The following is a 15,059-nucleotide window of genomic DNA, read 5'->3' as shown; positions in this document are numbered from 1 at the left end:
TACTGACTGAAGATAAACTGATGTTTTGTAAGGCTGCCCCAGTTACTGCACTTCAAATGTTGTAGCGGGATACACTCAATACAGTTGTCAAGGCCTTTGCTCAGATTCATCATTAATCACCAAGTGATTTGTCTTCTGGTTTGGTCATGGTTGTGTAGCTTTAAAACAAGCAAAGAACACTCTCAGCTATTTCTAGCCAGGAATATCCTTTGCCTGCCTTATTGCACTGCAAAATATCTATCGTATACTGCTTTTTTTTTTCCTCTCCTTGCCATTTTAAAACTGTGAGATATTTGAATTAATAAAGGACTTTCTTGCATGTGTTGAAATGAATTTATTATGAAAAACATTTCACAACATGAATGTGCTAACTTCATACTCACCTCCTCCAAGAAAAGACAAGGCAAGAAAAAATTACATCTTGTTTGGCTCCTCTGCTATTGAATGGATACTTCAGCTGTGAAAGACTATATAGTTTTTCCTGCTCTAAAAGCTTTAGGTGTTCTGTCTTCATATGCAAAGTGTATAGGGCATACAAGTATTTTCTGATATGAATTACTTTTTGGGCAAGGCATCCTTTTCCTCTCCCAATTTATGTGAGGAAAACTGTTGCTTAGATGGAGACAGGACTCAAAACCAGATTTCTCAAACCTGGTTGGCACTCTGACCCTGTGGCTGCATTGCTTATCATCCAGGATGTTTACTGATTTTGTGGTTTTGATGTTAAGATTAATTCAGTCTGTTTTGGTTTATTTCTCCTTTTGTCTCTCAGTAACCTTAATGCCTCTGTGCCAATTCCTACTCTCCAGTAAAGAAATAACCACAGTTCTTAATGCTGCTGCTCCTGGATGATTCTGCAGACCTACTTGTTGTCTTTCATTTCCAGTTTATTTCTATTATTGCCTATGCTAATGTATTGATTACTTCTCTGGCATAAATCTTTAAGTCAGTTGTTTGTACTTTACTGAGGCCATGGGTATGTCAGGGCTTGTTTATGCTAGACAAGAAAAAGAAAAAAAACAAAACACGTGTACTTTGCGATTTAAGTTGCTTAAATATTTTATTCTATTTTTTGTTGATTTTTGCTTCTCTATTTATTTTCCAGTTAATTTCTTTAACTTTTGTGTTTTGTTGATAAAATAAAGGAATAAAAATAGAAAAAACAGGGCTGTTGTTTTCTTCTAATCTGCCATTTCTTCCTTTAACCTACACAGTAGAATTGCAGTTCTTGAAATCTTTCTTATAACTTTCAATTTCTTTATTACCCAGCCTTACTACCTTGCTAATACAAATGATCACTTTTTTCTTTGTTTTGAACCTTCCTTTTTTAATGCCTCTGTCTCTGCTGTTTGGAAATTACGTTGTTTATAAAGCCTCCTGTACTCTCTGGTGACTGAATACTAAGAAACATTTCTTTTCTGCTCAGTTAGAAGTCAGCTTTAAGATTGCCTTTTTAGATGGTTGCGAATAAAAGATTCTGTATAATACTGCACTGAAAATGAGCACTGAGTAAGGGAACGCAGGTCATTTTGAAGGCCTGTGTACAACTTACTCTGCTCTAGAGTGTCTGTGGTTAAAGGCAGCAGACTAGTGTCACACATAAGAGGACAGACTGTCTTTAAGACCAAAGCATGTGAAGCCATGAGAATGCCTTTAAATCTTTATTAAAAGGTAGAATGATGTGCAGTAAGCTGTACTTGGGTTCTGTGGTTGTGCAGCTGTGTGCATCTGTAATTGCATGTGTGGCAGTTTAGTGTTTTCTTTGTTTACTGAAAGGCATGATTCTGTGTGTTGAGACATACTGTAAAATAATTCGGAGAGATGGAGCCAAGATTCCAACTGAAAAAGTTAAAATACTGAACCTGAAAGACAAAAACTTTTTTGTATAATGAGTCCAGCTCCAGGTTTTGACACAGCTGGATGGCTGTGGGTAATTACAACTGGAAGGTTTTGCTCTCAGGAAGTTTAGCCATGGTTCCTTCCTCTGGCAGCAGAGAAACCAAATGGTCTCTTTGAGGATGTACAAATGCTTCCACGACTAAGGAAAATGTCCTTCAGGAGTTAACTTGATTTTTTCATCTGTTGTGCATGCCTTGAAGTTGCTTTCCTCTCTTTGGAAAAGGCTGAATTTGTGGGAGGAAAAGAATTTATTCACGAAGCATAATGTTTGAGGCAAGTGCTCTATTTTCAATCTCATACTTAAAAAGGAATTGGAAATTAATGTCCTTGGCAAAATATACAAAACTTAGTGAGTGTAAGTAAATCTGGGACATAGAGGAGAGCTGTGAAATAGGAAGGGTTTTGCATTTTTCTGATAAACAAAATTAGATTTGATGCATTTTGCAACTAGATCCAGTTTTTATTCTTGCTTTAAACAGTGTGTATTTTTTTTCTCCATTAATTTGTTTCCTGGATCTGTTCCAGTCTGGATTAAAAGCAGTCTGTTTTCCAGAACTGAAAAGTTACTTTTGTCTAGAATAGTTGTGTTGAATGTTAATTAAATAATAATAATAAATACCCTTGTTACCTTAAAGGGAGGAATCGATCAATTGAGTACTGAATTGAGCATTTCTGAGACGATAGTTCTTCTCTGAGCACATGACTTCAAAGAGGAGAGTCAGATTAGCTTTTTTATTATGAGATTAAAAATGTAAGAAAGCAGTAGTGCAGTGCAGCTGTTTTAAGTTCAGGTGACTGGCACATTCTACAGACAGTGCCCATACACAGCATGTGATGTAAATCTTGACCCCGCTAACAGCATAGTGAATGATGACATTATAATTCTATCAGATGCATTCTTTGTCCTGAGCATCATTTTGATTTCGTTTTAGTTTGACATTTAGCTTTCTCGCTTTTTTTAAAATAAAATCAGAATAAACATGAAAGCATTTGATTTGTTAAAATGTGTCTTTCTAATCTCTACATGAAAACATTTGCTTTGGCAGTCAAGGTACCAGATGCTATAATATTTCACATGCAATCTTTATTATTAGCTTTGTTGTTCAATGATATGTCAGGCCTGGTATGTCACAGGAGCAGTAAGGCTGAGGAATATAAATTGGTACTATGTCCTGGAGTCATTTAAAACCATTGTATTTAACATATGTGACATGTCTGAGTTAGCTAGTGATTGAATTAAAGTTCATGATTGACACGGAATGCTCTGTTGTGACAGTGCTTAGGGCCTGCTACGTACAGCAACATGTGTAGTAATATGGGAATGTCAACTTGTAGCAGATTTCTTATTTTTATTTTTGCACTTTTAAAAGTATTTTGGAAGGGAAACTGGACTCTGAAAATGTATTTTGTTTGTAGCTGCTTCTGTTTGTTTGTGAAAGACCTTGGTTGGTGAATTTCCCTGTAAAATGCTAGAAGGGCTGCTTCAGCTGGCTATAACTCATCTTCAGGGTGAGGGTAGGCTAGGAGATAACCACTGGGATCCACCACTTGGTTGTCATCCTGGTTTTAAATTGTGACTTCCATTTGAAATAAAAAGCTGTATGCAGATACCACTTCTGCAGAAATTTATGTTCAGAACACGAAGGTGCAGTTGTGTTACACAAGACTTCCAGAAATATGTGAATACACTGTAAGGCTGGAGCCTTAATATCTATAACATGCCTGTAACATTTTCAGTTGTTCGTGACCAAAGCGCAAATAGCTTAAATTAATCCTCTTTCAAATGAAGCTGATCATTTTTGTGTGTCAAGTTCTGATACATAATTAATTTTAAATTAGTGATGCTCTTGGGAAGCAGAATGAAGCCTAAAGCATAGAACTAACTTTGTTCTTCTTATTCTGATTGCAATCACTTTTTTGATTCGATTTTGAGTTTTAATTTGTCTTATTAATTTATTCGACTGAATCAGTTTATGCTGACTTGTGCTTTTAAGGGTGTTTAAGATAAAAGTGGATCTCGGGATTGCAGACTCAGGGAAAAAGGCATGCTTTGTTATGCCACAGCATGATTTAATCTGTGTTTAAATTGTGGATGTTATCTGTACAACCTAGTACTTGGTGAACTGATTTACTGTACCACCATCATGATTTGCTACAGAATGTCAAGCAAGCGCGTACACAAATGTTGATAAGTTTATCTTTTGGATATTTTGTGTGTCATCTGTCTCTGCCATTTATGTTTGCGCTCAGATTCTGGCCATTAACCGAGGGGAAAATCTGAAGATCCTGACAGTGAAGGTCAACATTCCTGACGGGGTGAAGAATGAATTCTGTTGGTGGTGCGTCAATGAAAGGTCTGCATGGATACATATTCTTACAGAAATGTTTTTTAATGTTTTCTTTTTTTTTTTCTTTTTTTTTTTTTTNTTTTTTTTTTTCTTTTTTTTTTTTTTTACTGTAGACACCTACATGCTGAAATGTACCTCGTGTCTTCTTACATTAAGAGTCCAATTTAAACAACTGCTTATTAGATGAAACTAACATATGGGTAATTCTTACTCTACATTTCCCACTGCTGTGGCATTACAGACACACACACACACACAAGTGCCTTTGGCATTATTTGGGGAATTCTGGCACCATTCTTCAAGCAATTGAATTTTTAAAAAACAAAGACATGATGAAATGTGAATGTATTTTTAATTTACAATATGCATCACATCCAGTACTCTTTACTGAAAGGAATTTGAAGAATCCACACTGGAACGTACTTCTAACTTCTGAAAAATAACTTTGTATGCCTGATGATAATGATTAAAGACTGCCTCAAATTTTAAATTAGGAAAGAATGTAACTGAATTCTGTGTATGTAAAGAACTGCATTCATTGATCTGGTTAAAAAAAGTCTATCAAGTTTAACTGACAACCTATAAGTGGCTCTCTTCAATCCATAATCCTCACATTCTTTGTGACTTGATTCTTGCGTTCTGATCTCTGGTCATTTCAGAAAAATGAGCTCTTAATTCTGGGAGATTGTCTTATTTCTTGCTTATTTGCTCTGACAAGTTCCTTTTTACGTTTGTAGTGAAACGTTTTGTGTTGCATAATTTTTTGATGAAGTTTTAGTAGAATATGAATTGTTTTGGGCAGTATCTCTGTTACTTATTTTCTTGGAAACTGCACTTCAGCTTAATGCTTTCCATTGAAGAATATTGTTGCCCAAACTCTGCATTTTCCTTGCATGCATGAAATACAGATTTATCTTTTTTAACTGAGATATGGAGCATGGTTGTGAGGATGTTAGAGAAACCTTTAACTTTGCCACTTAAAATTCAATTACCAAACAGAGGAAACAAGATGGGGGGGGGTGAGGGTGGGGAGTGAAGGCCTTTCTAATATCTAAAAGCAATTATTTTTATTCTACAATAAATCCAAGAAAGAGTCGTGGTAAAAATGTACCCTTTGTCTCTGAAAGACTTATTTTCATTTTGACAGATAATGTAATATGATGTAGTACTAACAGGAAGTTATTTTTTCTTAAAGTATCAGGATTAATAAACACACCTAAGGTATCAGTTTAGTTTTAATATATTTAATGGAATTTCCATATTCCTCACGCTGTATTTTCTGTAGGCAGAAGATGACCGTCAGTCTTGCTTTTACTGCATCTGTGAGCTACAGATAATGGAACAGCTTGTCACTGTTACACAAATTAAAGTGGGATGAAAATTGGGATATTTTTGGTTGATTACACTTTTGTGAGTCATTCTGAGATAAAAAGAACATTGACCTTGGAAGTGGAACCACTTATTAGTACTTAGCATTTATTCAGCTATACATACTCATACTTTTTACTATTTAAGGGCAATTACTCCAACACCAGAGAACTTCAGAAAGAATGATTTTTGATGTTGGTGTGTTAACGTCTGAGACAGATTCTCAACTTCTTCATTAACATGACTACTGTTACCAAATACACAGATATTTCTTACTTAATGTGCCTTCTCCTTTACAAGCGTGGAGGTGACAGTCCAAGATTTGAATTACTTTCAGTGTGTTCGTTTATTGGTTAGAGCAGAAGGTTAAGACACTTGTTTGGGATAAAAATTTCAAAGTTTTACCATGGTACTTTTTCAGAAGTTTGCAGGCATAGTCAGGTGTAGAACCATAAATCCTACCTTGCTACCAAGTCTGACCAGTGTTCTACTCTCTAGACTGTGTCATATATTGTTTATTGAATTAGTAGTAAATAGACTGACCTTTACTTGTTCTTCTGAGGCTAATATTTTAGTATTGAATACCACAAGGATAAAAAGTGGGTTTGAAAGACTAGAATTCTTCATTGCTGCATTCAGCTCTGTGCAGACATTTTCTATGAAATCTATATTTTCTTCACAAATTCAGGACATTCAGTTTATGCCTGTAGTAGCATCTATCATTTCTTGAAATATGGGATTGCATGGAAAATTCACGAGTACCCTTATACTAGATCTTGTAGATTGAACTTCTCTCCCTGAAAACAGCTTCTCTGTTAGTTGACAGTGTTTAGGAAGTGGGTAAATGAGCAATGAGAAGCTGCTTTGAACATAAAGGTGTGAACTTGTTCCAAAGTGGGATTGAGCCCTTGGAAGTGAAGTTCAGGATCTGACAATGTTTTTGTTCCATTTCACATGCTGTGTAAAGTCTACGGCACAGGTTTTACATGAGATCACTGATTTGGTACAAGTTTCACATGATGTTTTGGAAGAAAATAAAGCTCTGCTTTCTGTGCTTCAGGTCTAAAAGCCTGACTGTTCTCTTCCTAGAGTAGTTGTTAATTAACATTTGTAGTCCTTAACATACTCTCCATTAATTTTGTTAATGTATAGTTTCACCCTTTGAGGTATATCAGTAGTCTGAGCCATTTAAATTTATGGTGATCCTTGTAGGGAGCATGTATGCACACAGAGATGATGAGTGGAGTAGGATATTACTCACATGGAGCTTTGCTAAATAGGGCTTCATTTAAAGGGCTTTTGTCAGTTCTTGATGAAATAATTGAGGAAAATCTACAATTAGAGTAAAGCTTAAGTATTATATGCGCATGCTTGTAATGTTATAACAATAAATTTTTCTCTTCCTTTACGCAGTACTGGAATGATTGAAGTACAGTATTTGCTATGAATTGAAGTCACTGTTTGGCTATTTTTTAATTTGTAGCAATTTAGGATTTTAGTAGAATGTTGCCCGTCATTTTTAGTTGTGTATATATATATATATATATATATACGTAATAAAAACATCTGCTGTGCTAACCAATTTACAGATAAGATGTAAGCTAGCTAGCTATAATGCGTAGAAGAGAAGGACTAAAAAACTACCAGTTTCAAAATTGATTCTTATTTGCTCTGAAGATACCTTCTGGGGGGATGTAGTCATGCTTTACCACCTGTATGAATTTTATGTTTATTGAAATGGATGGCAACAAGGGAATTTAAAGCCTTTGACAATTTTACATGTGTATGGAAAGAGTCGCTAGTAACAAAGAAGTATAATACATCTTTTTGCAAAAGCTATTAGGAAAGTGATGAGGTCATGTGGCTAAACACTTAAAACTCTGAAAGCTGTAAAACTAAATGGTAGGCTTCATTCTGCTCCTGTGGCTGTGTGTTGAGACAGCGTTGACTTCATCACACGTTATGTTACATACACTTAAAAAAGAAAAGCTGTCTTGGGAAATCGTGGAATTCCCTTAAATTGCTGAAAAACTGTCTGGATAGGAGCAGTCGGTTTAGGAGTCTTAGTATTTCTGAGTGAGTGCAAGTAAATTAAACAAAGTCAAAAGTTAAATTCAGTCCTGTTTTTCTTTATAAAATGTATCCAGACATTTAAAAATGTATTTCAAATCCTTTTGCAGTTAGAGACCCAGGCGTATGAAAAATACACCAAGGGAAGGAAACTCTGAATGTTAGCTTTGAAGTTGAGGTATACTTTAGTTCAAAATTTGAATAGTAATTGTTCCTATGAATGCTGTGCAAGTTCTCTCTAAAAAACTGTATACTTTGAAGAGTTTGGCTTAGAAGATGGTGGGAAATGATCTTAGTTCTGTTGGATATTTCTTATTGAGAATTCATTTTCTAATTGTTTGGGGCTATTTTATTTGTTTTTAAAGTGGGACTGCTGCTAAATGGGTAGATTTTTATTAAACTTGAATAGAGTACTCAAAGCGTTTGAAATGGTATTTGAGTTTGATTTCATTTCTATCTGGACACGTTTGCCTTGTATCAAGAGCTCTGATGATGCTCAAAAAAGATGTTTCAGCATTTTTTTAAATGTATGAAGGTTTAATAATTAACACAATGTTAATCGTTATATTGGTCCAAGTTTCTTATTCAATTGAGACAGTTCAGTTTATCAAAGTGAAAGGTAATTCTTTAATTATTTTCTTTAAATTGTAAAATATCATTGCATTCTAACACAAATAAGAAAATAAAAATACAGGCTTCCTACGTTGTCTGACAGCAGAACAAGAGCTAGGTATGATTCTAGTCACATTTAAAACCATTACTTCATTACTTAATTATTGTAGTAATTTTGCAGTTTATAGAACATTGCATTTTAACTCTCAATTTAAAAGGCTTTTTAAGATTCCCTTTTTATCTGAGTTTTCATGTGTTTTTGTTTTTTTTTTTTACTTGTTTTTCTATTTTTATGCAGATGGAGACCAAAGCAATTTTTAAAACCAGAGTTAATGAAGATACTTCAAAACTCAGTAGAAGATGCATACAAACGCCTTATATATCCTCTCCTTTGTAGAGAATTCAGGTAATCCCAGAATAAATGCATATTTTCATACTACTGAATTCTTAACAATTCTCTTTAACTTGTTATTAGAATAACTTTTATACATTTGAAAATATTGGAAATTTTTTACTTTCCATATTTTCAAAACTATGTATTCTTGGTTCTGTTGATTAAATATGTGACCCTTCTTGGTTTAGGCTAGGATAAAGAAACCTGTTAAGACACTTGGAATGTTTTGCGAGTTTCCATCTTTATGTATTTAATGAAGAACAGTATGGAGTTACATGATCATGATAGAATTATATAATTATCTTCATATTAGCATGTAAGTTTTACGTTGCTGAATTTCCCCAGGATCTCTTAATACTGAAGCAGTGTCAATTACATTGTTCTAACACCATTTCTTGTTTAAAAGAAACTAGCAAAGTAGTTGCTGTGGCTGAAGGTGTGCATCGTGTTGGCCCTCTGCAGTTTGTGGTAGATGTAGTAGTTAGTGTTAGTCCTATTTGTTTGTTTATTTTAAATTGTAATTGTCTGTAGAGAAGACAGTATTGTTTCTGGCGGTACTGTAGAAATGATGTCATTAGATTGTCGCTTGTAAGACTTATGTTGCTCTGAACTGAAAGGAAACTCTAAGCTCAGAGTCTAAGTAACAGTAGATAAGGTGTTTTTTGTGGTGAAGTGTAAGAGTTTACCACATAATTGAAATGACTGAATATGTCAGGAAGCTTACTTTCTAGAATTGTTGTCTTCAAATGAGGTGTTGTATTGGGCTTGATTTGTATTTGAAGTTTCCTTTATGGCTAGAGATTGGATGGTCAGACCACATATCAGATTATTCTCATGAGAAGGAGAAAGGTCGTGCTTCCCAAGTTTCATGATTAAAGGCCAAGATGGGAAAAGTAGCAATGCCTGTTCTTCCTCTGAGGATGTAGCTGGCCAAAAGCACATTCCTGCTACATCTTACCTGTCCATATTACAACTGTTGTTTTTTGGGTTTTTTTTTCCACCCTTCTGAATTAATCACAGCATGTAAGATGAAATGAACTCTGTTCCTTCCTGGGTAAGAATAGGCTTTCTTTTTCCCCAGAATCACCTGGCAAGAATATTATCAGATTGGCTAGCAGTACTGATGGTGTGATACTTACTTTGTGAATGCAAGAGAAACTGCCCAGGCATTGTGTTTGATTTGGAAGAGGCTTCCTGATACTTCAAGTTTTAGAGCTGTTTTGAAGCAGTTCAACTGGAATGTATTAAAGAGACTTTATTTCTGAGATCACATATGTTGAAATTTGTGTTTGTTATTCAGCATAATATGAAACTGAAATTCTCAGTCACATTCTGATATGTAGTTCTTCCCTCCCAGTCTGGCTGTGCTCTTACATTTTGGTTCAAATTAGAGCAGTTTTCCTGGCATTTGCTTCTCAGGAGCATTGTTGGATGAATGTTCTATGTTCTTCCCTGCAGAACAGGACTGTCAGCTAATGTTTTGAACAGCAGACATTTGTCATGGCTTTTGGATTTCTTCACTGCAATCTGCTGTGTTTGGTCATTTTTTTGGCAAGTGCAATTGCTTCACATCTTTTGTTTAGTCACTCCATGGTGAGCCTGTGTTTTGTGTGGTTGTTTTTGTGTGTGTGTATTTCACAGTTTTTCAAAGTGCTGAGTTGGCTCATTTTTGTGACCTTAGTATCTGTAGCTGCTTGAGGGGAGGCACTATCTATTGTCTGACCAAAGTGGGGAACATCTCATGAACAGTGTGTGCAAGTATTGGCTTCTGTCAAATGAGTGTGAAAGTATTTGTCATTCCTAGCCTTCTCTGAAGTCAAACTGTTATTAAAACAAATAAATTCGAACCCACCTGAAAGGTAAGTCTGATGTCATAAAATAAATAGTCAAACTGTAATATAATGGTTCTTTTTTCATCTTTTTTTTTTTTTTTTTCCATGGCTCCTATCATGGCTTAATACATTTAACCGTGTATTCAGATTTTAACAATAACAAGGGGTATCGCGATTAACATTATGAGGGCTACTTCAGCAGTAGGTTATTTTGTGTGTTAAAAGAACAGAAAGCCTTGCAAAAAAACCCAACTTATTTCCCTACTACTTTCTAGATGAGGAATATAAGGGATAAATTTAAAGAATACCAATCTTTCTGTTTATTCCTGAGTGGTTGCTTGTTTATATTTTACTCATTGTGATAGTTTGGCACGATTGGCAGTGTCTGACTAGAAGAAGCTGAAGCTGCTCCCATGGAGAAGAATGCATAGAACGTGCCAGTATTATTCCTGGTCCATAACCACTTAACCCTTGTCCTTCTTTTATTCTCTTCCCCCACACCAGGAGCTGATTTTTAGGGCTCTTGGGAAAGGCTGCTAAAATACTCAATACCTACTTTCAGCATTAATATCTGCAATCCACCCCATGCTGTTCTTTCTCTTTTCTTTTTATTGACATTAAACATTTGAACAGAAAGTTTCCAAGAATGTATTGAAATTTCTAGTGCATCTAGTGATCAGAAAGATAAAATATGCCGGCAAGAGTTACCTTATTTATTGTTTAATTTCCTTTCTTCCACTCTGTCAGATACCATAATTTCTTATATCTGGTATAATAATGTCCAGTGTTGCTTTTGGCACTTTGAAATACATTTTATTTTGTTGCAGTCCTTCATGGAAGGATTCCATAAGGATTTGATGCAAGTGATGTGGCATGGACATTTCTTAATGTATAATCCTTTCCTAATTTTCCATGCTTTCTTTTAAAGTGAGTGCTTTCTCTCCTCTGTCTTCAGGGACACAAACATTTCTCTGTATATCTTGTTTCACACCTGAAGCTAGTTTGCAGACATTTTTCCAGGGAAAGGGTTCCCTCACAGACTGTGTATAAAAGCGGGGAGTCCTAAATCTCAGTTTAAAGACATACTCATCTAACTTTGAATATAGAAACGAATAGGTCACAATTAGGTTATTTGCTTTTATTACAGTGTAACTATTAGTGATATACAGTCTGAGTGCTTTTTAGAGTTCAGAGGAGGAACTTGAAATTCTGGCTGACTGTTTGAAGAGGAGGGTTGCTATCCTCTTCTGCATTATATCTCTGCCACATTAATGAGAATTGTCTCAAATTGGAAAAACATGAGGCTGGGCATCTTGCCATTTGGAAGAAGCTAATGGTACACTAAAAAACAGAAAGATATTACATTGTTTGAGGTAGCTTAATATTTGTTCAAGGATCAAATGACTGTTCCAACTTTGAAATGAAGGGCCAATGACAGTAGATCATGTCATTGACACAAGTGTTGAGTGAGAGACAGTTAGAGGGAAAAGGAACGTCTATATTTGAAATTAAAAAATACAGGATATTATGTAATAGAAAGGACATACATTATGTTCCCCCTACGCACCTGGCACTTTCAGTAACATTTCCTGTTACTATAAAAGTTTTGGTATATCCATTTATCCATGCCAATTTTAAATACCATTTCCATAAGGTGTACATAACTAATAGCATGTGTTTAGGGACAATTTTAATTCCAGCACAAGGCTCCCTTCACAGATAGACTGACGTGAATTTGCAGTGTGGGAGGACTCAGCCTTCTGGGCCATAGGGAACCCGTATCTCTGGGATAGATGGAGAGATGGAATTCAGCCTGTCTCTCTACAGTCTCTAGTTCAAGAGCTTCTAACCTTCTGTTGTTGACTTTTAACTTTGTTTCTACACACATTTGCTGTCTGAACTTTTGTTGTGCCCATATGTAGAAAGTGATGCAGTTATGAGGCATAGGCATTTGCTTTTTTGTTTCTGGCCTTTCACAAAATACATCAAGTATTTCTGGTAATTTTATGGGCAAGAATTCAACCAGCACCTTCACTGATATCCCTGGACTCCCTCTGGAAAAGCGTGGTTCTGTGGTTTGGGCTATTTAACACTTTAAGAATGGTATGGACTGTATTGTATTACAGAAGGATGCTGCAAGACTGAATGGCAGGAAATGAAATGGCAACTGAAACGACAGTAAAGTGATGTTTGAGTAATTCTCTTTTTATAAGTAAAATGATGAATTCTGAGCTGCCCTGACAGTCTTTGGCACTGTGGAAGGTATTTCCATGTAGTTGCTAAGCATTCAGAAGATCATTTAGTTGGGGGATAAAGTCAAAACAGAATAACTGGTATAGTGTGCTAATATTTAGAATTCTGATCCCCTCATCTCAGAAAAATAATGGATAGCTATCTCTTTGTATTTTTATTAGATCTGGAAATCTCCCAGTGAATGGAAGTTATTGGAGATAAAAGGGTGTAAATTTTTTCTCTCTGTGGATTGTCAACTAGGCAATGATCCCACACCTTAGGAAAGAGCAGACTTACTGAGGTGGAGTGCAAAGAATGGCAAAGAATTTTCAAGGCTAACTTTCACTCTTCTTATATGTAGGCCAACCATAAGAATTAAACAGACCAAGACTCCAGCAAAAAGAAGGCAACTCTTTACTGTTTGTGGTAGACCCACTAAATCACTTTGAGAATACAAGATGTGTGTGAGTTGATAGAGTAGCTGGACAAGAGATTTGTTGTGAACCACTAAAGAAATGAGCAATGTCAGGCTCAGGAAATACTGAGATGAAAATAGTTGGAGACAAGGATAAAATTTGCGAATGTTGTGTAGCTTTGCTTTGAATAATATCTATCTTAATTTTGTATAGTTGATAAGTAGAGAGAGGTTTGTAGTTGTTTGTTTGTTTTTATAAAAGGGAGGAATTTTCCTATTGCACAGTTCCTTAGAAAACGCTCTCACAGTGATGTGAGAAAGAGAACAGCTGATTGACTTCAACAGTAAACCATGAAACTGAAGTTTTGTGTACCTATGTACCACTTGTTTGTATGTCCCAAAGCCAATTCTTGTGGGTCAGTTTGTTTATTCATTTTCTTTTCCATGGTTGCTCTGACTTTGAGTATGGGTTGGCTGTGGCCTGGGTATTGTGAAATGCTACCAAGGTTGCAGAATTTACTGTATACTCAAACTATGAATGAATGAGAGTTGGGAAGAGAGAGAGCATCACCGCAGACTGGCACGAGGACCTCTAATCTGCAAGTGACAGCCAATGCACAGTTTCCAGATCTCTCTGCCACTGTGGAGTGGTACAGTGCTGAGCTGGGTGTGTTTGCTGGATCCTGGGTGTGTTTAAATCAGACTTCAGTTTTTCCACATTTGAAGGTTACTCAGAAGAGCTTCATATTGAGTCATGTCAAATAGCTTTTGTGCTATTTAAGAGTTATTTGAACTCTTTGTAACCTGCTTGAGACTTAGCTGTTTGGCATTGGTTGACCTGAACCATTTCAGTCACTTGTTTTTACAGTGTTTGATTTACTGCAATGCAGGTGTTTTCTCTGTTGAAAATACATTTCGAGCTTACTTTTTTCAGTGGTGGGTGGAAAGAAAAGCTGATTAAGGGCCTTGGCAACCCTTAAAGTTCTGTGAAGGCTTTTGCTTGTCTAATTCCTGTAGTTCTTGTCAATGTAATGCAGCTGAAAATTGTAACGACTGCCTGAAAAATAGAAACAATCCACTACATAATGAATATTTGTGTCCCTGTTACTTTTTCAGTTTTTTGTTTTTGTTTTTAATTTAAGATGCCATATGTTGTCAAAAATGCTTCTTCTTACTAGTCTCTCTGTGTCCACTGTTGACAAATAAAAGATTGTGTGTTTTTCTGTACCTTCATTCAGTAAGGCTGTGATTTGTCTCATGTAGTGCTGTGAAGTATGTATTCTTGCTTGAAGTCATCAAAATCAGATTGTTCTTGCACCAACTCCTCCTTCTGTTAAAGAAATTGGAGAATTAACCCTGTCCATTTCCTACTTTGTTTGGTTTTGAGGAAGCAGGATAACCTCACAGAAACATGTCAGATCTGTGTGGCTCTACAATATCTGTCAAAGAACTTAATTTGTAGATGAAACTATGTGGCTCAAGAGTTGTAATGTGTTAGCCCTTCCACGTTGTCTCTACTACTTCCCAGACTAAGTGATTGTCCTATTTTTGCTGGATCATGATTTTTCTCAAGAAGTGGGAAGTTACTCTAAGTTCAATTCATGCCTTCCTCAAATCCAGTTTTCTCTGAAAGTAGATACCAGCTTCTTGGGGAGCTGTCTTCCAGTCAAAATTACATGGAGGCTTTAATTTTAGTTTGCTAATGAACGCTATTTTTATAGGTTTTTCTGTTATAATCTTTTCTTTCTTATGCAGTCCTCTCATTCTGGTTTTGACTGACCAGAAAACTGCTCAGAAAACAGAAAAGTGTCAAAAATGTAATTGAAACTGTAATATTTGATTAGAGAGCATGAAAGCAGAAGTGGAAATATTTTTGACTTTGGAACTAT

At 35.7% G+C, this 15,059-nt stretch overlaps 1 protein-coding gene across 4 annotated transcripts in view; it reads left to right on the top strand.

The window, feature by feature from the left end:
* The window catches only part of SRBD1 (S1 RNA binding domain 1), a 114,544-nt gene that overhangs the window by 15,154 nt on the left and 84,331 nt on the right, over positions 1–15,059 (top strand). For all 4 annotated transcript variants that reach the window (XM_015857535.2, XM_015857536.2, XM_015857537.2 and 1 more), the window contains 2 exons: positions 4,150–4,253; positions 8,596–8,703. In XM_015857535.2, coding sequence (XP_015713021.1) covers positions 4,150–4,253; positions 8,596–8,703 — 212 coding nt within the window. The remainder of the gene's footprint in view (positions 1–4,149; positions 4,254–8,595; positions 8,704–15,059) is intronic.

This window comes from Coturnix japonica, chromosome 3 (assembly GCF_001577835.2).
Source record: "Coturnix japonica isolate 7356 chromosome 3, Coturnix japonica 2.1, whole genome shotgun sequence".
NCBI classification, from domain to species: domain Eukaryota; kingdom Metazoa; phylum Chordata; class Aves; order Galliformes; family Phasianidae; genus Coturnix; species Coturnix japonica.
Note: the sequence above shows the minus strand (reverse complement) of the source record. Positions and strands in the feature narration are given on the sequence as shown.